Source organism: Microtus oregoni, unplaced genomic scaffold (assembly GCF_018167655.1).
Source record: "Microtus oregoni isolate MIOR12 unplaced genomic scaffold, Mior012 000113F_ref0000058, whole genome shotgun sequence".
NCBI lineage: Eukaryota > Metazoa > Chordata > Mammalia > Rodentia > Cricetidae > Microtus > Microtus oregoni.
Window position 1 is genome coordinate 1,324,812 of NW_024544742.1, and position 16,700 is coordinate 1,341,511.

The 16,700-nt window shown below is 40.7% G+C and overlaps 1 protein-coding gene and 1 pseudogene across 1 annotated transcript; both read left to right on the forward strand.

Moving 5' to 3' along the window:
• Positions 1-2,008: 2,008 nt before the first annotated feature.
• LOC121443870 lies at positions 2,009-2,689 on the forward strand (annotated as a pseudogene).
• Positions 2,690-14,791: 12,102 nt separating this feature from the next.
• LOC121443868 (sex-determining region Y protein-like) lies at positions 14,792-15,454 on the forward strand. The gene has a single exon (XM_041645618.1). It carries the CDS (start codon positions 14,792-14,794, stop codon positions 15,452-15,454), a length of 663 nt encoding a protein of 220 aa, XP_041501552.1.
• Positions 15,455-16,700: the final 1,246 nt, after the last annotated feature.

Here is a 16,700-nt window from a genome sequence, read left to right on the forward strand (position 1 = left end):
TGAGTCTTAAAAATTTTTAACCTTGTATTGAAGCTCTTTTAGTATCAAGATAAACTTTAAGTCATAGATACAGGCCATCCAGAGACTGGGAATCTCATTTTAAGAACCCTTTTATAAAAGTATGCTTTTATAAACTATCACAGTTTCGTACTTTTTATGTGACTCGGAGTCACAGAGTAGTTAAATTTGACAAAGTTAACAAAGACATAAGTGAATAGACATACATCATTACGTCATATTTTGTTAACATGAAGATACACCGTTATATCTTTCAGAATCTATATATGGCTGGTGGTAGCAAATAAGATTACCTGGATTTGACATTTAAGTATTTACTATTTTGTTGTAGCTGTCTGGTTAATGAGAACCAAAACACAGGTATGGTATTCAGAGAACCAACACCTATAGCCACATTTTCTCTTTTCTTTCTTTCTTTCTTTCTTTCTTTCTTTCTTTCTTTCTTTCTTTCTTTCTCTCTCTCTCTCTCTCTCTCTCTCTCTCTTTCTTTCTTTCTTTCTTTCTTTCTTTCTTTCTTTTCTTTCTTCCTTTCCTGGAACTAGCTCTTTTAGACCACGCTGGCCTTGAACTCACTGAGATCCGCCTGCCTCTGCTTCTCCAGTGCTGGGATTAAAGCCGTGAGTCACCACAGCCTGGCCAATATTTAGCCATTTCAGTGTGTGTGTGTGTGTGTGTGTGTGTGTGTGTGTGTGTGTGTGTGTGTGTGTATGAGATTGACCTGATTATAGTGTGTGTATATATGTCTGTGTGTGTGTGTGTGTGTGTGTGTGTATGTGTCTGTATTGTTCCTTTTGATTTAAAAATGCCACGAGACATAAAAGTAGTAAGTAAAGCATACTTTGTTTTTAGGAGAGGAGAGATGTTTGGCAATATCTGGGCCTTGGCCGTTTTATAATACCTTTTAAATAATGGCTTCACAAAGCTGTGTAGGTGGACCTCCTCCTCATTTTTAGTATTTAGTCTCTATTACACTCAGAAGACCTTGCGATCTCATAGAATTAGGGCCTAATCACCTACAACCAGCTGGGAGGAGTGAAGGGATGCATAGGTGAAGGTCCAATGCTCTTGTCTGTCTCCTCCTTATTTGAAGAAATATTAATATTTAACAAGTCCAGCTGTAATTGCTTTAAGCAGGCAACACTGGAGCTCTGAAGACAGACATTGCTGAGCCTTGAAGGTGCTGTGTTACATTACATTATTAAGAGAAGCATGAAACTCTTACTCATGAACGGTGATCAAAGAAACTAATATTACCTGTGTCCACACTGCAAAGCCATCAGGCCTTACAAGTTCCCAGGTAAACCTTAGAGAAAACATAGCACAGCTTTTCCTGGCTTCAAAATTCAGCACATGTTCTGCTACTGGGTTTTGCCCCTAGCATAGCACCCATATTTATATTGGACTATGGAACCAGGTTATACTATTTATTTATGTTTTCAGTGTTAAACTTTCTTATAGGACCAAAATACAAATGATTGATTTGTGCTTATCCTTTCCACTGTCCCCAGTGGTTTTCTTTAATTTTTTAGTTTCTCATGTTAGTCCATCATGAAAATCAATTGCATTGCAGGACAAAAACGTTCACTAATATGCCCCTTGTTGTCCCCTCAGTCTGGATGGGGAAAAAATGAGTGAGAAAAGATGCATTGTTAGGGAGTGTAGAAGTACAGCATCTAACAGTCCCCGTATTGGAGTGGTTTGTCGATAATGGGTGGTTCTACAGGTGCTGACATGGCACAATAGGTGGGGCTAGTCTAAGGGAGCTGCTGAGGGTGGAGACATGGATATTTTGTTACAGACTTTAAATAACAAAATCTTTGTGACAAACACATATTGGTAGTAACTTTCAGCTCTTACACTTTAACTTTTGGCTTTTTTCTCCCCACCCCTACTGCTCCTACACCTAGTGTTCTCTCTCTCTCTCTCTCTCTCTCTCTCTCTCTCTCTCTCTCTCTCTCTCTCTCTTTGGTTACAATATAACTCATCCACAATGTTCAGCATATTGAATCATGATTACTGAAGTCCTCGCTTACAGCCTCAGGATATCATCGGCTCTGGAGAAAAGATATCCTTTGGCACGGATGGCAGTCATAAAGAGGGCATAGAAGGCCATGTCAAGCGCCCCATGAATGCATTTATGCTGTGGTCTCGTGGTCAGAGGCGCAAGTTGGCCCTGGAGAACCCCAGCATGCAAAACACAGAGATCAGCAAGCAACTGGGATACCAGTGGAAACGCCTTACAGAAGCCGAAAAAAACGCCATTTTTCCAAGAGGCACAGAGACTGAAGACCCTACACAGAAAGAAATACCCGAACTATAAGTATCGGCCTCACCGGAGAGCTAAAGTGCCTCAGAGATTGGGCACTTTGTTGCCTGCAGATGCCTCTTCAAGAAAACTATACAACTTGATGCCAGGGAACAAGTACCAGTGCACATTCATATACAGAGAGGACTGGACTAGGGCTGCACAGCTGTCCTCCAAGAGCCAGCTAAGCTATTTACAGCCTGGGGACATCCCCTTTCAGCACCGCACCTGTGCAGCAGCAGCAGGAGGAAGTGCAGCTGTAGCAGCAGCAGCAGCAGCAACAGCAGCAGCAACAGTAGCCACAGCTACTTACTACCAACTGACATCACCAGTGAACAAAACAGCATAGCTACAGCATCTCGGTAAGACCCTGTGGCAATCTCATGACACTGGCTTCTGCTGGGATGCATGTCAATACTCCCTCTTGCTATAATTTACAGCCTGAGATAAGGATTTCCCTCCTCTCATAATAAAGGCCCTGCTCCTTTCTATTTGGGTCCGCAAACGAGGTGTGTAAAGATGTGTCGTGTGTAATGAAGGAGAATGCTTAGAACAGCTTGCGCCTATCTTTAAGGCTGTTAAACAGACAAGAGTTTCATCACTGCGGAAACTATGTTTTACCTATCGCTCTTCCATGGGTACATCTATGAGAAACACATACAACTTACACCTGTGGTAAAATGAAACGAAAGAAAGAAAGAAACAAACAAACAAACAAAAACCCAGCTTGTGCCTCTTTGAGCATGCTAAGCACTCCTTTGTAGACCAAATGCATCTAACTGTTTTGCAGGGTCCCTGTATATCATACATAAGTAAAGTGTGATAATGTAAAGCTGTCTTTCGAGTCTCTTTTTCAGCTCTCCTCCCCACTGTGGAAAGCTGAGACTTCCTTCTTTTCATCATCTTACTCCACGCCTACGAACTACGCCGTGAGAGCTTTATAACACCTTTTGACAAAATAAAGCTTTTACGTCTGTTCATTCATGTGAAGTCACATTCTGCTTCTCTTTTGAATATTATCTGTCTTTAAACATCAAATTGTTTTATAAAATGAAAGGTTTTGTACAAAAGCATTACAGACCAAAGCTGTATTTTCAGGGTCCGGTTAAGCATCAGAAATGGAATGGGCACGGGAACAAGCTATACAGGCCAAGTAGTTGAATGTACTAACACTTCAAGACTCCATGCATATAAAGTGACTGGACTGATACAAAAGGTGTAACGAGGGGACCGGGATGTGCTGAGGGGAGTGAGTGGTGCATGACATTTGCCCATTCACTCAACTGGCAGATTTTAAGCTAAGGAGGTTTGAAGTACCCCTGTCTGGTTATAATAAACAAGCTTAAAACAAAAATGAAGACTCTGTGCACAGGATCCCCTGCAAATGTTTCCTCTGGGAACCTCCAGGAACCATAGGTTGTGGTTAACTCCAGGCTTCTAAAGGTTTATACCCAGAACTTAAATTAGCTCTTCCATTTTCATCAGCGTAATCCTGCAGAATGCTTTCCTCATTATAATTTATGTTGCACAATACAGTCTTGCCCAATCACATTTGAATGACTGACTGTAAGTCAGACATACCTCTAAAGCATTGCTTGGAAGAAAACAACAGACACTGAGCCTATGCGGTGACCTGCTGTTACACTAGCTATAATACAACATGGAATATTATCCAGAGAACCTTGGGATATTTTGAGCACTTTGAATCGAAAAGAGTGTTTAAAATGGTCTTAAAACCTGTGAGCTTTACTCCACTTTCAAAGCATCTAGTGTAAACACTAAATTATTGGCACTGATTGTGTACATAAATTATTAGATTGCTCTCTAGAATTCAATGAAACAGTCAGTGGCACTACTATGCTTCTAACTCATGGGGTTCTGTTCGTTTGGTTTGGTCTTGTGAGACAGGTTTCTCTGTGTAGCCTTTACTGTCCTGGAATGTCTTTTGTAGGGCAGGCTGGCCTGGAACTCAGAGATCCACCTGCCTCTGCCACCACCACCTGGTAATTGGGTTTTATGGGTGTGTTCCAGCACTGTTTCAATGTCTATGAACTCAAATAAGGTTCCATAAGTCTTTGAATAGATTTTTAACTCAAATGAGTGAAAATATATCTCTCCTAGGGGATACCTGTGTATCTTTCTCTGGAAAGTTTCTGCATGAATTCTCCATCACTTTTTGTGACTTCTCTCCTTTGTGTGAATTATATATGCTAAGTGTTAGCTAACTAGAGAACTGTCCACATTCCAGAATCAGGTGTTACCCACCCCGTTACCCTGCCTTCAATGACTCAGCAACAATGCCTTCCCATCACTGAGGGCCAATGTGACACATTTCCTCTGTCCCCGCCTTACCTGAATTTTCCCTAGGTGCATGCTCCATATCCCAACACCCCCATAAGGCTTGCTCTCTGGTCTTCCACTGTCTCTACCCCGACTCAGAGTTAGCCATTTCTCAGTTGTGTGAGGTCTGTTGCATGGTGTGATCATTGTGGCATTCCTGGGACCCCCATCACCAAGGTACTCCTTGATCAGAAACCCTTTCACAAAGAGATGTAGATAAAGGGCAATGATCTCAATGATTCCTCTAGCTATCCAAAGATTTCCTCTTTCTCACCTGGACCTACTTAGGAATTATCTTCCTCCTCCTCCCTTGTGGACCTGTTGCCATGGAATCTTTCCAGTTAATCCTGGCGTGAACTTTGGAGGCAGCTCTCTGTCTAGAATTTCAGGCCTTTTCTCCAGACAGCCTATCACACTGTCCTCTTTGCAGTGAAAAGTGGAATTGGCAGCTAAATTTTTGGAGTTGGAGAGATTTTGCTCCTTTTTTTGGGCATCTCTTCATTGATACTTCCTGCTCTGAACTTTTTCTGGGTTATACCAAGAAGTACAAACCTGGCAACTGACTACAGTGCCAATATCTGGGAGAAACTTTCAGACCAACAATGTAAAAGGGGCCCACAGAACAGGGACAGCTCAAAAGCACCTGCAACTCTCTTTTGTTCTGCTGCCTAACTCTTGAGGTTATAGCGAAACAAAGAGATTTGTACAGGAACAATTTGTGTTATGGAAGGGAGTTGGGAGCAAACTGCATGAGATTTCAATGAAAATGCAAGCTAGATAGGATAAAACTACACTGTAAATACCAAGTATCTTCTTGTTTTGTAGTTCCAAAAAGAATATATTCAAACTCTTGAATTGTATCAGTAAGTATCATTTTTCTTTTGTACAAAAATGAGGCCAGCATTTTAAAATGTGAAGCGATGCTAAGCTAATTAAGTTAAGGGTTTTTCTCTTATCTCTGAAATAAGCTGGTCTTGTGTCAGGGCACTTTCTACTCACCTGGATACTATGAGATCCTTGATATTTGCGTTCCAAGGTAAAGACTTCACCTCCATGAAACACACTCATACACTCCCACACAAACACCCCCCCACCCACACACACCAGGTGCACTGTTCTCCTATAAAGCTGGCTTAGCACCTGGGTTTCAAACATCAATCACCTTCTTATTACAAAGATAAGGTAAAAGTACTCTAAATCAGAGCCCCCATTTTCTTATTAGGTCATTTTTAGTTATCCATCTTTAGTAATATAATTCAAATGTGTTTTTGGTAAAAGATTCCTTAACTGTTAGTGATGGTTAACTTTTTATTTCCAAAGTGGTTAGAAAAGTGTGATTCTGAAAGGCTTTTATTTGGAAAGGGAAAGAAGTTCTCTATTGAGGTGATAGCCAGAAAGCACGAAAGTTGGAAACAGAAAGCATTTGGAGAGGTCAAAAAGCTCGAGAAAAGGTTTTTTCCAGGAGAAAGATCTATATGTAACTTGTGGCCACTCAAATAAGATTATGGGAGGCCCTGACTGCCTGGCTCCACTGTGAGCCAGGATACACTCTTGTGACCTTCTGTCTGTTTTCTCTGTGCACAGCTCTGAAGGAACAGCACTTGTTTAGAGTCAACAAAGCAATTTCAGGTGTGGCTGTTGTAATCTTAAGCATTAATCTTGCACACTCTGCTCTGAGGGCTTCTGTGTCAACACAAGGCAAGGAGGAGACAAAACCTGGTAACCAAGTGATGACTGCCACTTTCTCCCCTGAAAAGCCAATGAGATTCCAGAGATTCCCACCTAAAATGCAGGAAGGCTGTCATCCAGAGAATCCCAGGCTTTTGGGGGCACTACAGTAATCTTTTCAGTGTTTATTGACTAGAGGTAATGATGTTGCGGTAGTCACAGTGGAAGAAAGTGCAGTGGGTCTGTGCTGGCAAAGGAGTGAGACTGTGGCACAGGCCAAATGAAGAGTTTCCTTGGCCATGGCTTCCATAGGTGTTCTCCAGTGAGTGAATGAGTGAGTGTGTGAATGAATGAGTGATTCTCTCAGACTCTCTTTCTTCTTCCCCTCTGTGTGTGTTTGTATGTGTGAACACAGTATCTTTGAGTCTGCCCACAGTGTCTATCTCTGTGTGTATGTGTGTGTGTGTGTGTGTGTGTGTGTTTGCATATGTGTGTTTGATGTCTTTGTGTCATATAGCATTACAACTTGTTCACAGTGAAATCATACCTGTCCAGTCGCACTGGATGCCTCTACTGACATAAAGAATCAAGACTTTAGGTATTGATGTCATGTTGGTGTAGGGATGGAGGTTCCTGCCTTAAGTGTGTGCTCACACACTTAGGTGCACACGTCTCATCTCCCATCATATACACCATAGTAGTCAGGGTCCTTAGTTTAATCACACCATAGTCTTTTCTTCTCTGTGAGTTGTGTTCAGTACCCACACTGAATTGGTGAGGTATTTGGAATTGAAATTGGTATCATTCCTAAGAGACTCCTGCCTTTGAAAGGAACATACCATTCCTTAATGGCATAGAGAGGAAATACTCCCCTAAATTGCCTCTAAACCTGAGAAGGGTGACCTAATTCTGTAGCTCTATGTTTGATTTCAAAGGGATACATGAATTACTCTTCTAATATTGCTTGCAGCAACACACCTCTCCTTCCTCAGTTGCCTTGACCCTATCACATCAATCATCAATCCAAAAGATGTTCTGGAACTTAACTTCAAGTAATCTGTAAGAGGCATTATTTTTCAATTGAGTTTCCCTTTTTCCAGATGATGCTAGCCTGTGTCAAGTTAACAAAAACTAACCAACTTCTACAACTACTACAAAAACAGTCACCACTGCCATACCAGCAATTCCTCCCAGTAAAAACAGAGTAAAAGCATTTAGACAAAGAAATTTCCAAGACAGAGGTACTATAAATGAAAAGTTAATAAATAATTAATTTAAAAAATAGGGCAGCTCTGGTGCACTTCGGAGGCAGAGGCAGATGGATCTATGAGTTCAAGACCAGTCTGGTCTACAGAGGGAGTTCCAGGACTGCCAGGGCTATTATACAGAGAAGCCCTGTCTTGAAAAGCAAAACAAACAAACAAACAAAAAAAAAAACAAAAAAAGGAAGAAGCAGAGCTGCTCTCAGTGACTGCTGCCAGAAACACCATATTTATGTACCAACTAGAAAAGGCAAAGTTGAATGACCTAAACACCAAACCTAAACAAAATTTTTTTTTGTTTTTAAAAATTTTTATTTAAATGCGAAGTTTCATACAATAGTACTTCTAGAATATTATGTATTGTTGTGTCATGCAATAGCTTGGGTAGGCACAGACAACTGCTTTGTGAAATAATTTCCCTTAAGAAAATTGCCACATCAAAGCCTGTGTGCTTTAGAAGGAGAAGTAACTACATTGATCGGTTAATTTTATTTAGTGGAGAATTTTAGTGTTTATACAAATTTTGACACTGTACTAAGCCAGTGGGAAATCAGCAGTGGAATCAGCTGGGTGGAAGCCACTGCTGGGCGGAATTCAACTAAGCTATCCATGGCTCATAGAACAGAATCAAGAAAAAGCCATACACTAAAGTTGGGAGCTAACAACAACAAAAAAGGGTCATTTAAAAGTAATTCAGAACACAGATCTGACTAGATGCAAGGAACCAAAGCAACAGATCAGACTACAAGAAATCAACAATTAGGTTAGTAATCTCATTTTCTTCTTCTTCTTCTTCTTCTTCTTCTTCTTCTTCTTCTTCTTCTTCTTCTTCTTCTTCTTCTTCTTCTTCGTCTTCGTCTTCGTCTTCGTCTTCTTCGTCTTCGTCTTCTTCTTCTTCTTCTTCTTCTTCTTCTTCTTCTTCTAATTCTTCTTCTTCTTCTTCTTCTTCTTCTTCTTCTCCTCCTCCTCCTCCTCCTTCTCCTCCTTCTCCTTCTCCTCCTCCTCCTTCTCCTTCTCCTTCTCCTTCTCCTCCTCCTTCTCCTCCTCTTCTTCTTCTCCTCCTTCTCCTTCTCCTCCTCCTTCTCCTTCTCCTCCTTCTCCTTCTCCTCCTCTTCTTCTTCTCCTCCTTGTCCTTCTCCTCCTCCTCTTCTTCTTCTGCTCCTTCTCCTTGTCCTTCTCCTCCTACTCCACCTCGTCCTTCTTCTTCTTCTTCTTCTTCTTCTTCTTCTTCTTCTTCTTCTTCTTCTTCTTCTTCTTCTTCTTCTTCTTCTTCTTCTTCCTTATTCTTCTTCTTCTTCTTCCTTCTTCTTCTTCTTCTTCTTCTTCTTCTTCTTCTTCTTCTTCTTTTTTTGCGGGGGGTGTGTTTATCAAGACTGGACTTATCTGTAGCTTTGGAGCTTGTCCTGGAACTCACTTTAGACCAGGTTTGCCCAAACTCACAGAGATTCATCTTCCTCTGCCTTCTTAGTGCTGGGATTAAAGGCTGTGCCACCACTGTCTGGCTTAATCTCATTTTCTTACATTTCCTGTTGGATATTCTTTCTTCTTTCCCATTCAGTTACTCCCTTTCTGTTATGGTTGACTATTTTGTTTATTTGTTTTTTTTTTCCAATATGGTCTCACCAAGAAGCCTAGGTAACTTGAAACTCCCTGTATCAACCATAGTATCCCTGAATTTATGTAGATTCAGTCTCCAAATCCTAATTCCGGCTTTTAAAGTTTGTGAAACAATGCCCAGAATTGTAGCTATTTATTTGCCAGAAAGTCCCTTATTTTATATCTTCACCCAGAACTCCCTGTTGATACAATAGTCATTTCTTACTTATATAGTACAAGATTGTATTCCATCCCCTATTCCAATTATATATGGTTTTACTGTTTTTCCTGCTTATACTCTCTTTTCTTCCTTTACTTTTCCATTGGTTTCTTTTTCCAACTTCTGTTTTCTTTCTTTACACCCATTCTTCATACTGTTACATACCCCAAAGTTTCAAGGTAGTCCTAGTTTATGATACTTGGCCATATATTTTTCCTGTTGTTTTAAGTCTACTGTAAATATGAACTCAAAAAAAAAATCAGTCCCTTTTTTTGCCTTTGTCTTACGTATTTGTGCGGTTATGAGCGTGACTCTTTACAACTTCCCAAGTAACAACTTGATACCACCAGTCTCACTGTAATACTTATTTAAGTTATTTTCCTTTCCAATCAAACTAATGTATTATTATATATAGTGTCATTAAAACTTTTATTCATTAATAGTATTATTACTTAACAAGTATCTTATTCATAGTAATCTTCTAATTTATTATTTGAGTTATTGATAGTGATATTTGCTACAGACAGCATTCAACCCACAGAAGTAGATTAGTTATAGAACCTGTTATCTGGAACATCAATTAACTGAAGAAGATGCCACAACAACTGAATCATAACAGCAATAGAAACTACAAAAAAATTATGGAACTTCAGGCAAAACAATCCTGCACAATAAAAGAACTTCTGGAGGCATCACAATCCCTGACTTCAAACTCTACTACAGAGCTAAAGTACTAAAAACAGCCTGGTAATGGCATAAAAATAGACAGGAGGACCAATGGAAGGGAATCAAAGACCCAGATATTAATCCATACACCTTCAACACCTGATTTTAGACCAAGAAGCAAAATATATCAGATGGAAAAAAGAAAGCATATTTAACAAATGGTGCTGGCATAACTGGATGTAAACACATAGAAGAATGAAAATAGACCCATATCTATCACCATGCACAAAACTCAAGTCCAAATGGATCAAAGACTTCGACATAAATCCAGCCACACTGAACCTCTTAGAAAAGAGAGTGAACGCACAGGATACCACTCCTTAAATATAACTCCAGTAGCACAGACGCTGAGAGAAACAATAAATGGGACCTCCTGAAACTACAAAGCTTCAGTAAAGCACAGGACATGATGACAGCCTACAGAATTGGGAAAAAAAAATCTTCACTAACCCCACATCAGACAGAGGTCTGATCTCCAAAATATACAAAGAACTCAAGAAATTGGTTATCAAAGGAACAAATAATCCAATAAGAAATGGAGTACAGACCTAAACATAGAACTGTCAACAGAGGAATCTTTACAGTTTTAAATCTTTTGTTTCTGGTACTCACCCAGATTGGGTTGCATACAAAGAGCATTCTCCCCATGAAAGGCACAGATGCCTTCCTTTTTGGTAGTTATTAAGTCCAGTCCTCTGTGACTGGCAGAACACTGCAGCCAGGGAATCTACTGAGTGACTATGCTTTGCTGTACCAAGACCAGGTCTCCCTTAACCTGATTGGTACGTTTTACGCGTGAGGTTCCTATTGTTGTTGCACAGGTGGCTGTTGTGGGATGAGAGCCACTGGGAGAACTTACATGGAATCTCTGTATGGGTACAAGGGGAAATTCAGTAATTAAAAGGCAGGGTTAAAATGTGAGTTTGTGGATAATAAGGAGGAAAGGAGTGACCAGCAGAGGATCTCCAGTGGGACGAAACTAAAATCCCGAACTGGAAGGAGGATTAGATTTTTGCTGGTCCCTGTGTCTTTGGGACTCATCTCAAACCAGTTAGGACTTGTTGGTGCAAAAGAAGCATCTTTGGAAGAGGAGGACACAGATCCTCTCTTTAGCAGCAATCAGGTCTAGCCTTGGGGTAGGTGTTGCAGCAGCCAAAGAAACAAGTTGGTTCTGAAGGATGGTAAGCTGATCTGAAATTTCTCTAGGGTTTTTGAGAGCTGATGAAGCAGAGAAGTGAACAGATTTTTTTTTGAGGCTACTGGCCAGCTGCTTTGGTTCTGCTTTGGTCCCAAAAGCAATGTGCAGCATGGCGACAAGTGGGATAAGTTGGATACCTCCCCTCAGAGATCACCTGAAATGTTCTTAGAAGTTTAGAATGCAGAATTCTTTCTGAGCTGACAAAAGGGACAATGTAGAAAGGACAGCAGTGAGAGTGCCTCAGAGGATGGTTTATCCAAGGGCCACAATAAAACTCAACAGATGGTAAAGAACACAAGCCGGGTGGCAGTAACTGTACAACCTTGTGGGATATCATTAAGAGTAAAGGCAACATAGGTTTTGTTTAGTAAGGTAAAGTACAACTGGTTAGACAACGTAGCAGAGTCCTATAGCAGGATAAAATAACTGTAGTCAGCTGTTTGTTGCATCAGACCCACAGATAAGGAACAAACACCTGGAGGCCTTTTTAAAAACAAGTCCATTAAATTCAGTACCTAATTGGCAATTTAAAAGAGAAGTAGAATCCTACTGAGTCATTTTTCATTGGATTTCCAAGGAGATCACTTGGATAGTCTGAATCATTACCCCCTAATCACGGAACATGGGTGGTAAGGGAGTCGACCCTGGAATTAGTTTTTGTTAACAGGAAGAACTGAAACCTAGAGTAGAGGGCACGCAGGTCTCGCACCTGTCAGGTGGTGGGCTAGGTACCAGGTTCTTCTGTTCGCAGCATCCTGGCATTTCAGTATGGGAGACAGTAAGATCAGAGTAGTTGGTATTTGTCTCTGTTGTTTGAGGCATTTAGGATATGGGTGTAGACTTGTAGACTCTGTGGGGGCAAGATCCTCCACAGGGCAAGAGCTGGCCAAGCCTACACAGACAGAACTGGTCATGTTTATATAGACAGAGACAGCAGCAACAGGCTTCTGGTAGATCTTATTTTTCCAGTGCCCCCGTATCCTGTGATGAGGCTTACATGCAATTGACTCTGGTGGGATCGTGCTCCATCCAGTGGAAGTACTTGGGTCTTAGGGACATCCTGTCATGCAAGTATCTTATAAAGGTAGTCTATTTTACTCAAACATTCATTTTTATTTTCAATAGCTAGGTTTGGCTTTGCTTTTAGTATACGTGATTTTGAGTATTATTTTACATGAAAGAAAGTTTAAGTTACTTTAATCTTGTCTTGAGATACTTGTTTCAGGATATTTACTTTGACAACCTACACAGAAGTCTACATAATGGGAGACAGAAATGGTCCCTCCTTTCAAGCTTGTCTCTGTCAACGAATCACATTTCCATTAGCTTGACAACAAACCTAGTTCTGCATACGTTAGAGAATTTGATAATTTTTAAGGAGACTGGCCATTAACACATATGGCTTAATAATCTTCAAGAGCTTACAGCAAGTAACCATCATAAATTAGAATTTTATAACTTTGTGCTCTTTGAGTCTTAAAAATTTTTAACCTTGTATTGAAGCTCTTTTAGTATCAAGATAAACTTTAAGTCATAGATACAGGCCATCCAGAGACTGGGAATCTCATTTTAAGAACCCTTTTATAAAAGTATGCTTTTATAAACTATCACAGTTTCGTACTTTTTATGTGACTCGGAGTCACAGAGTAGTTAAATTTGACAAGGTTAACAAAGACATAAGTGAATAGACATACATCATTACGTCATATTTTGTTAACATGAAGATACACCGTTATATCTTTCAGAATCTATATATGGCTGGTGGTAGCAAATAAGATTACCTGGATTTGACATTTAAGTATTTACTATTTTGTTGTAGCTGTCTGGTTAATGAGAACCAAAACACAGGTATGGTATTCAGAGAACCAACACCTATAGCCACATTTTCTCTTTTCTTTCTTTCTTTCTTTCTTTCTTTCTTTCTTTCTTTCTTTCTTTCTTTCTTTCTCTCTCTCTCTCTCTCTCTCTCTCTCTCTCTCTTTCTTTCTTTCTTTCTTTCTTTTCTTTCTTCCTTTCCTGGAACTAGCTCTTTTAGACCACGCTGGCCTTGAACTCACTGAGATCCGCCTGCCTCTGCTTCTCCAGTGCTGGGATTAAAGCCGTGAGTCACCACAGCCTGGCCAATATTTAGCCATTTCAGTGTGTGTGTGTGTGTGTGTGTGTGTGTGTGTGTGTGTGTGTGTGTGTATGAGATTGACCTGATTATAGTGTGTGTATATATGTCTGTGTGTGTGTGTGTGTGTATGTGTCTGTATTGTTCCTTTTGATTTAAAAATGCCACGAGACATAAATGTAGTAAGTAAAGCATACTTTGTTTTTAGGAGAGGAGAGATGTTTGGCAATATCTGGGCCTTGGCCGTTTTATAATACCTTTTAAATAATGGCTTCACAAAGCTGTGTAGGTGGACCTCCTCCTCATTTTTAGTATTTAGTCTCTATTACACTCAGAAGACCTTGCGATCTCATAGAATTAGGGCCTAATCACCTACAACCAGCTGGGAGGAGTGAAGGGATGCATAGGTGAAGGTCCAATGCTCTTGTCTATCTCCTCCTTATTTGAAGAAATATTAATATTTAACAAGTCCAGCTGTAATTGCTTTAAGCAGGCAACACTGGAGCTCTGAAGACAGACATTGCTGAGCCTTGAAGGTGCTGTGTTACATTACATTATTAAGAGAAGCATGAAACTCTTACTCATGAACGGTGATCAAAGAAACTAATATTACCTGTGTCCACACTGCAAAGCCATCAGGCCTTACAAGTTCCCAGGTAAACCTTAGAGAAAACATAGCACAGCTTTTCCTGGCTTCAAAATTCAGCACATGTTCTGCTACTGGGTTTTGCCCCTAGCATAGCACCCATATTTATATTGGACTATGGAACCAGGTTATACTATTTATTTATGTTTTCAGTGTTAAACTTTCTTATAGGACCAAAATACAAATGATTGATTTGTGCTTATCCTTTCCACTGTCCCCAGTGGTTTTCTTTAATTTTTTAGTTTCTCATGTTAGTCCATCATGAAAATCAATTGCATTGCAGGACAAAAACGTTCACTAATATGCCCCTTGTTGTCCCCTCAGTCTGGATGGGGAAAAAATGAGTGAGAAAAGATGCATTGTTAGGGAGTGTAGAAGTACAGCATCTAACAATCCCCGTATTGGAGTGGTTTGTCGATAATGGGTGGTTCTACAGGTGCTGACATGGCACAATAGGTGGGGCTAGTCTAAGGGAGCTGCTGAGGGTGGAGACATGGATATTTTGTTACAGACTTTAAATAACAAAATCTTTGTGACAAACACATATTGGTAGTAACTTTCAGCTCTTACACTTTAACTTTTGGCTTTTTTCTCCCCACCCCTACTGCTCCTACACCTAGTGTTCTCTCTCTCTCTCTCTCTCTCTCTCTCTCTCTCTCTCTCTCTCTCTCTCTTTGGTTACAATATAACTCATCCACAATGTTCAGCATATTGAATCATGATTACTGCAGTCCTCGCTTACAGCCTCAGGATATCATCGGCTCTGGAGAAAAGATATCCTTTGGCACGGATGGCAGTCATAAAGAGGGCATAGAAGGCCATGTCAAGCGCCCCATGAATGCATTTATGCTGTGGTCTCGTGGTCAGAGGCGCAAGTTGGCCCTGGAGAACCCCAGCATGCAAAACACAGAGATCAGCAAGCAACTGGGATACCAGTGGAAACGCCTTACAGAAGCCGAAAAAACGCCATTTTTCCAAGAGGCACAGAGACTGAAGACCCTACACAGAAAGAAATACCCGAACTATAAGTATCGGCCTCACCGGAGAGCTAAAGTGCCTCAGAGATTGGGCACTTTGTTGCCTGCAGATGCCTCTTCAAGAAAACTATACAACTTGATGCCAGGGAACAAGTACCAGTGCACATTCATATACAGAGAGGACTGGACTAGGGCTGCACAGCTGTCCTCCAAGAGCCAGCTAAGCTATTTACAGCCTGGGGACATCCCCTTTCAGCACCGCACCTGTGCAGCAGCAGCAGGAGGAAGTGCAGCTGTAGCAGCAGCAGCAGCAGCAACAGCAGCAGCAACAGTAGCCACAGCTCCTTTCTACCAACTGACATCACCAGTGAACAAAACAGCATAGCTACAGCATCTCGGTAAGACCCTGTGGCAATCTCATGACACTGGCTTCTGCTGGGATGCATGTCAATACTCCCTCTTGCTATAATTTACAGCCTGAGATAAGGATTTCCCTCCTCTCATAATAAAGGCCCTGCTCCTTTCTATTTGGGTCCGCAAACGAGGTGTGTAAAGATGTGTCGTGTGTAATGAAGGAGAATGCTTAGAACAGCTTGCGCCTATCTTTAAGACTGTTAAACAGACAAGAGTTTCATCACTGCGGAAACTATGTTTTACCTATCGCTCTTCCATGGGTACATCTATGAGAAACACATACAACTTACACCTGTGGTAAAATGAAATGAAAGAAAGAAAGAAAGAAAGAAAGAAAGAAACAAACAAACAAACAAAAACCCAGCTTGTGCCTCTTTGAGCATGCTAAGCACTCCTTTGTAGACCAAATGCATCTAACTGTTTTGCAGGGTCCCTGTATATCATACATAAGTAAAGTGTGATAATGTAAAGCTGTCTTTCGAGTCTCTTTTTCAGTTCTCCTCCCCACTGTGGAAAGCTGAGACTTCCTTCTTTTCATCATCTTACTCCACGCCTACGAACTACGCCGTGAGAGCTTTATAACACCTTTTGACAAAATAAAGCTTTTACGTCTGTTCATTCATGTGAAGTCACATTCTGCTTCTCTTTTGAATATTATCTGTCTTTAAACATCAAATTGTTTTATAAAATGAAAGGTTTTGTACAAAAGCATTACAGACCAAAGCTGTATTTTCAGGGTCCGGTTAAGCATCAGAAATGGAATGGGCACGGGAACAAGCTATACAGGCCAAGTAGTTGAATGTACTAACACTTCAAGACTCCATGCATATAAAGTGACTGGACTGATACAAAAGGTGTAACGAGGGGACCGGGATGTGCTGAGGGGAGTGAGTGGTGCATGACATTTGCCCATTCACTCAACTGGCAGATTTTAAGCTAAGGAGGTTTGAAGTACCCCTGTCTGGTTATAATAAACAAGCTTAAAACAAAAATGAAGACTCTGTGCACAGGATCCCCTGCAAATGTTTCCTCTGGGAACCTCCAGGAACCATAGGTTGTGGTTAACTCCAGGCTTCTAAAGGTTTATACCCAGAACTTAAATTAGCTCTTCCATTTTCATCAGCGTAATCCTGCAGAATGCTTTCCTCATTATAATTTATGTTGCACAATACAGTCTTGCCCAATCACATTTGAATGACTGACTGTAAGTCAGACAT

Excerpts from the sequence above, each read along its gene's own strand:
- LOC121443868 (XM_041645618.1), top strand. The coding sequence starts at position 14,792 with ATGTTCAGCATATTGAATCATGATTACTGCAGTCCTCGCTTACAGCCT.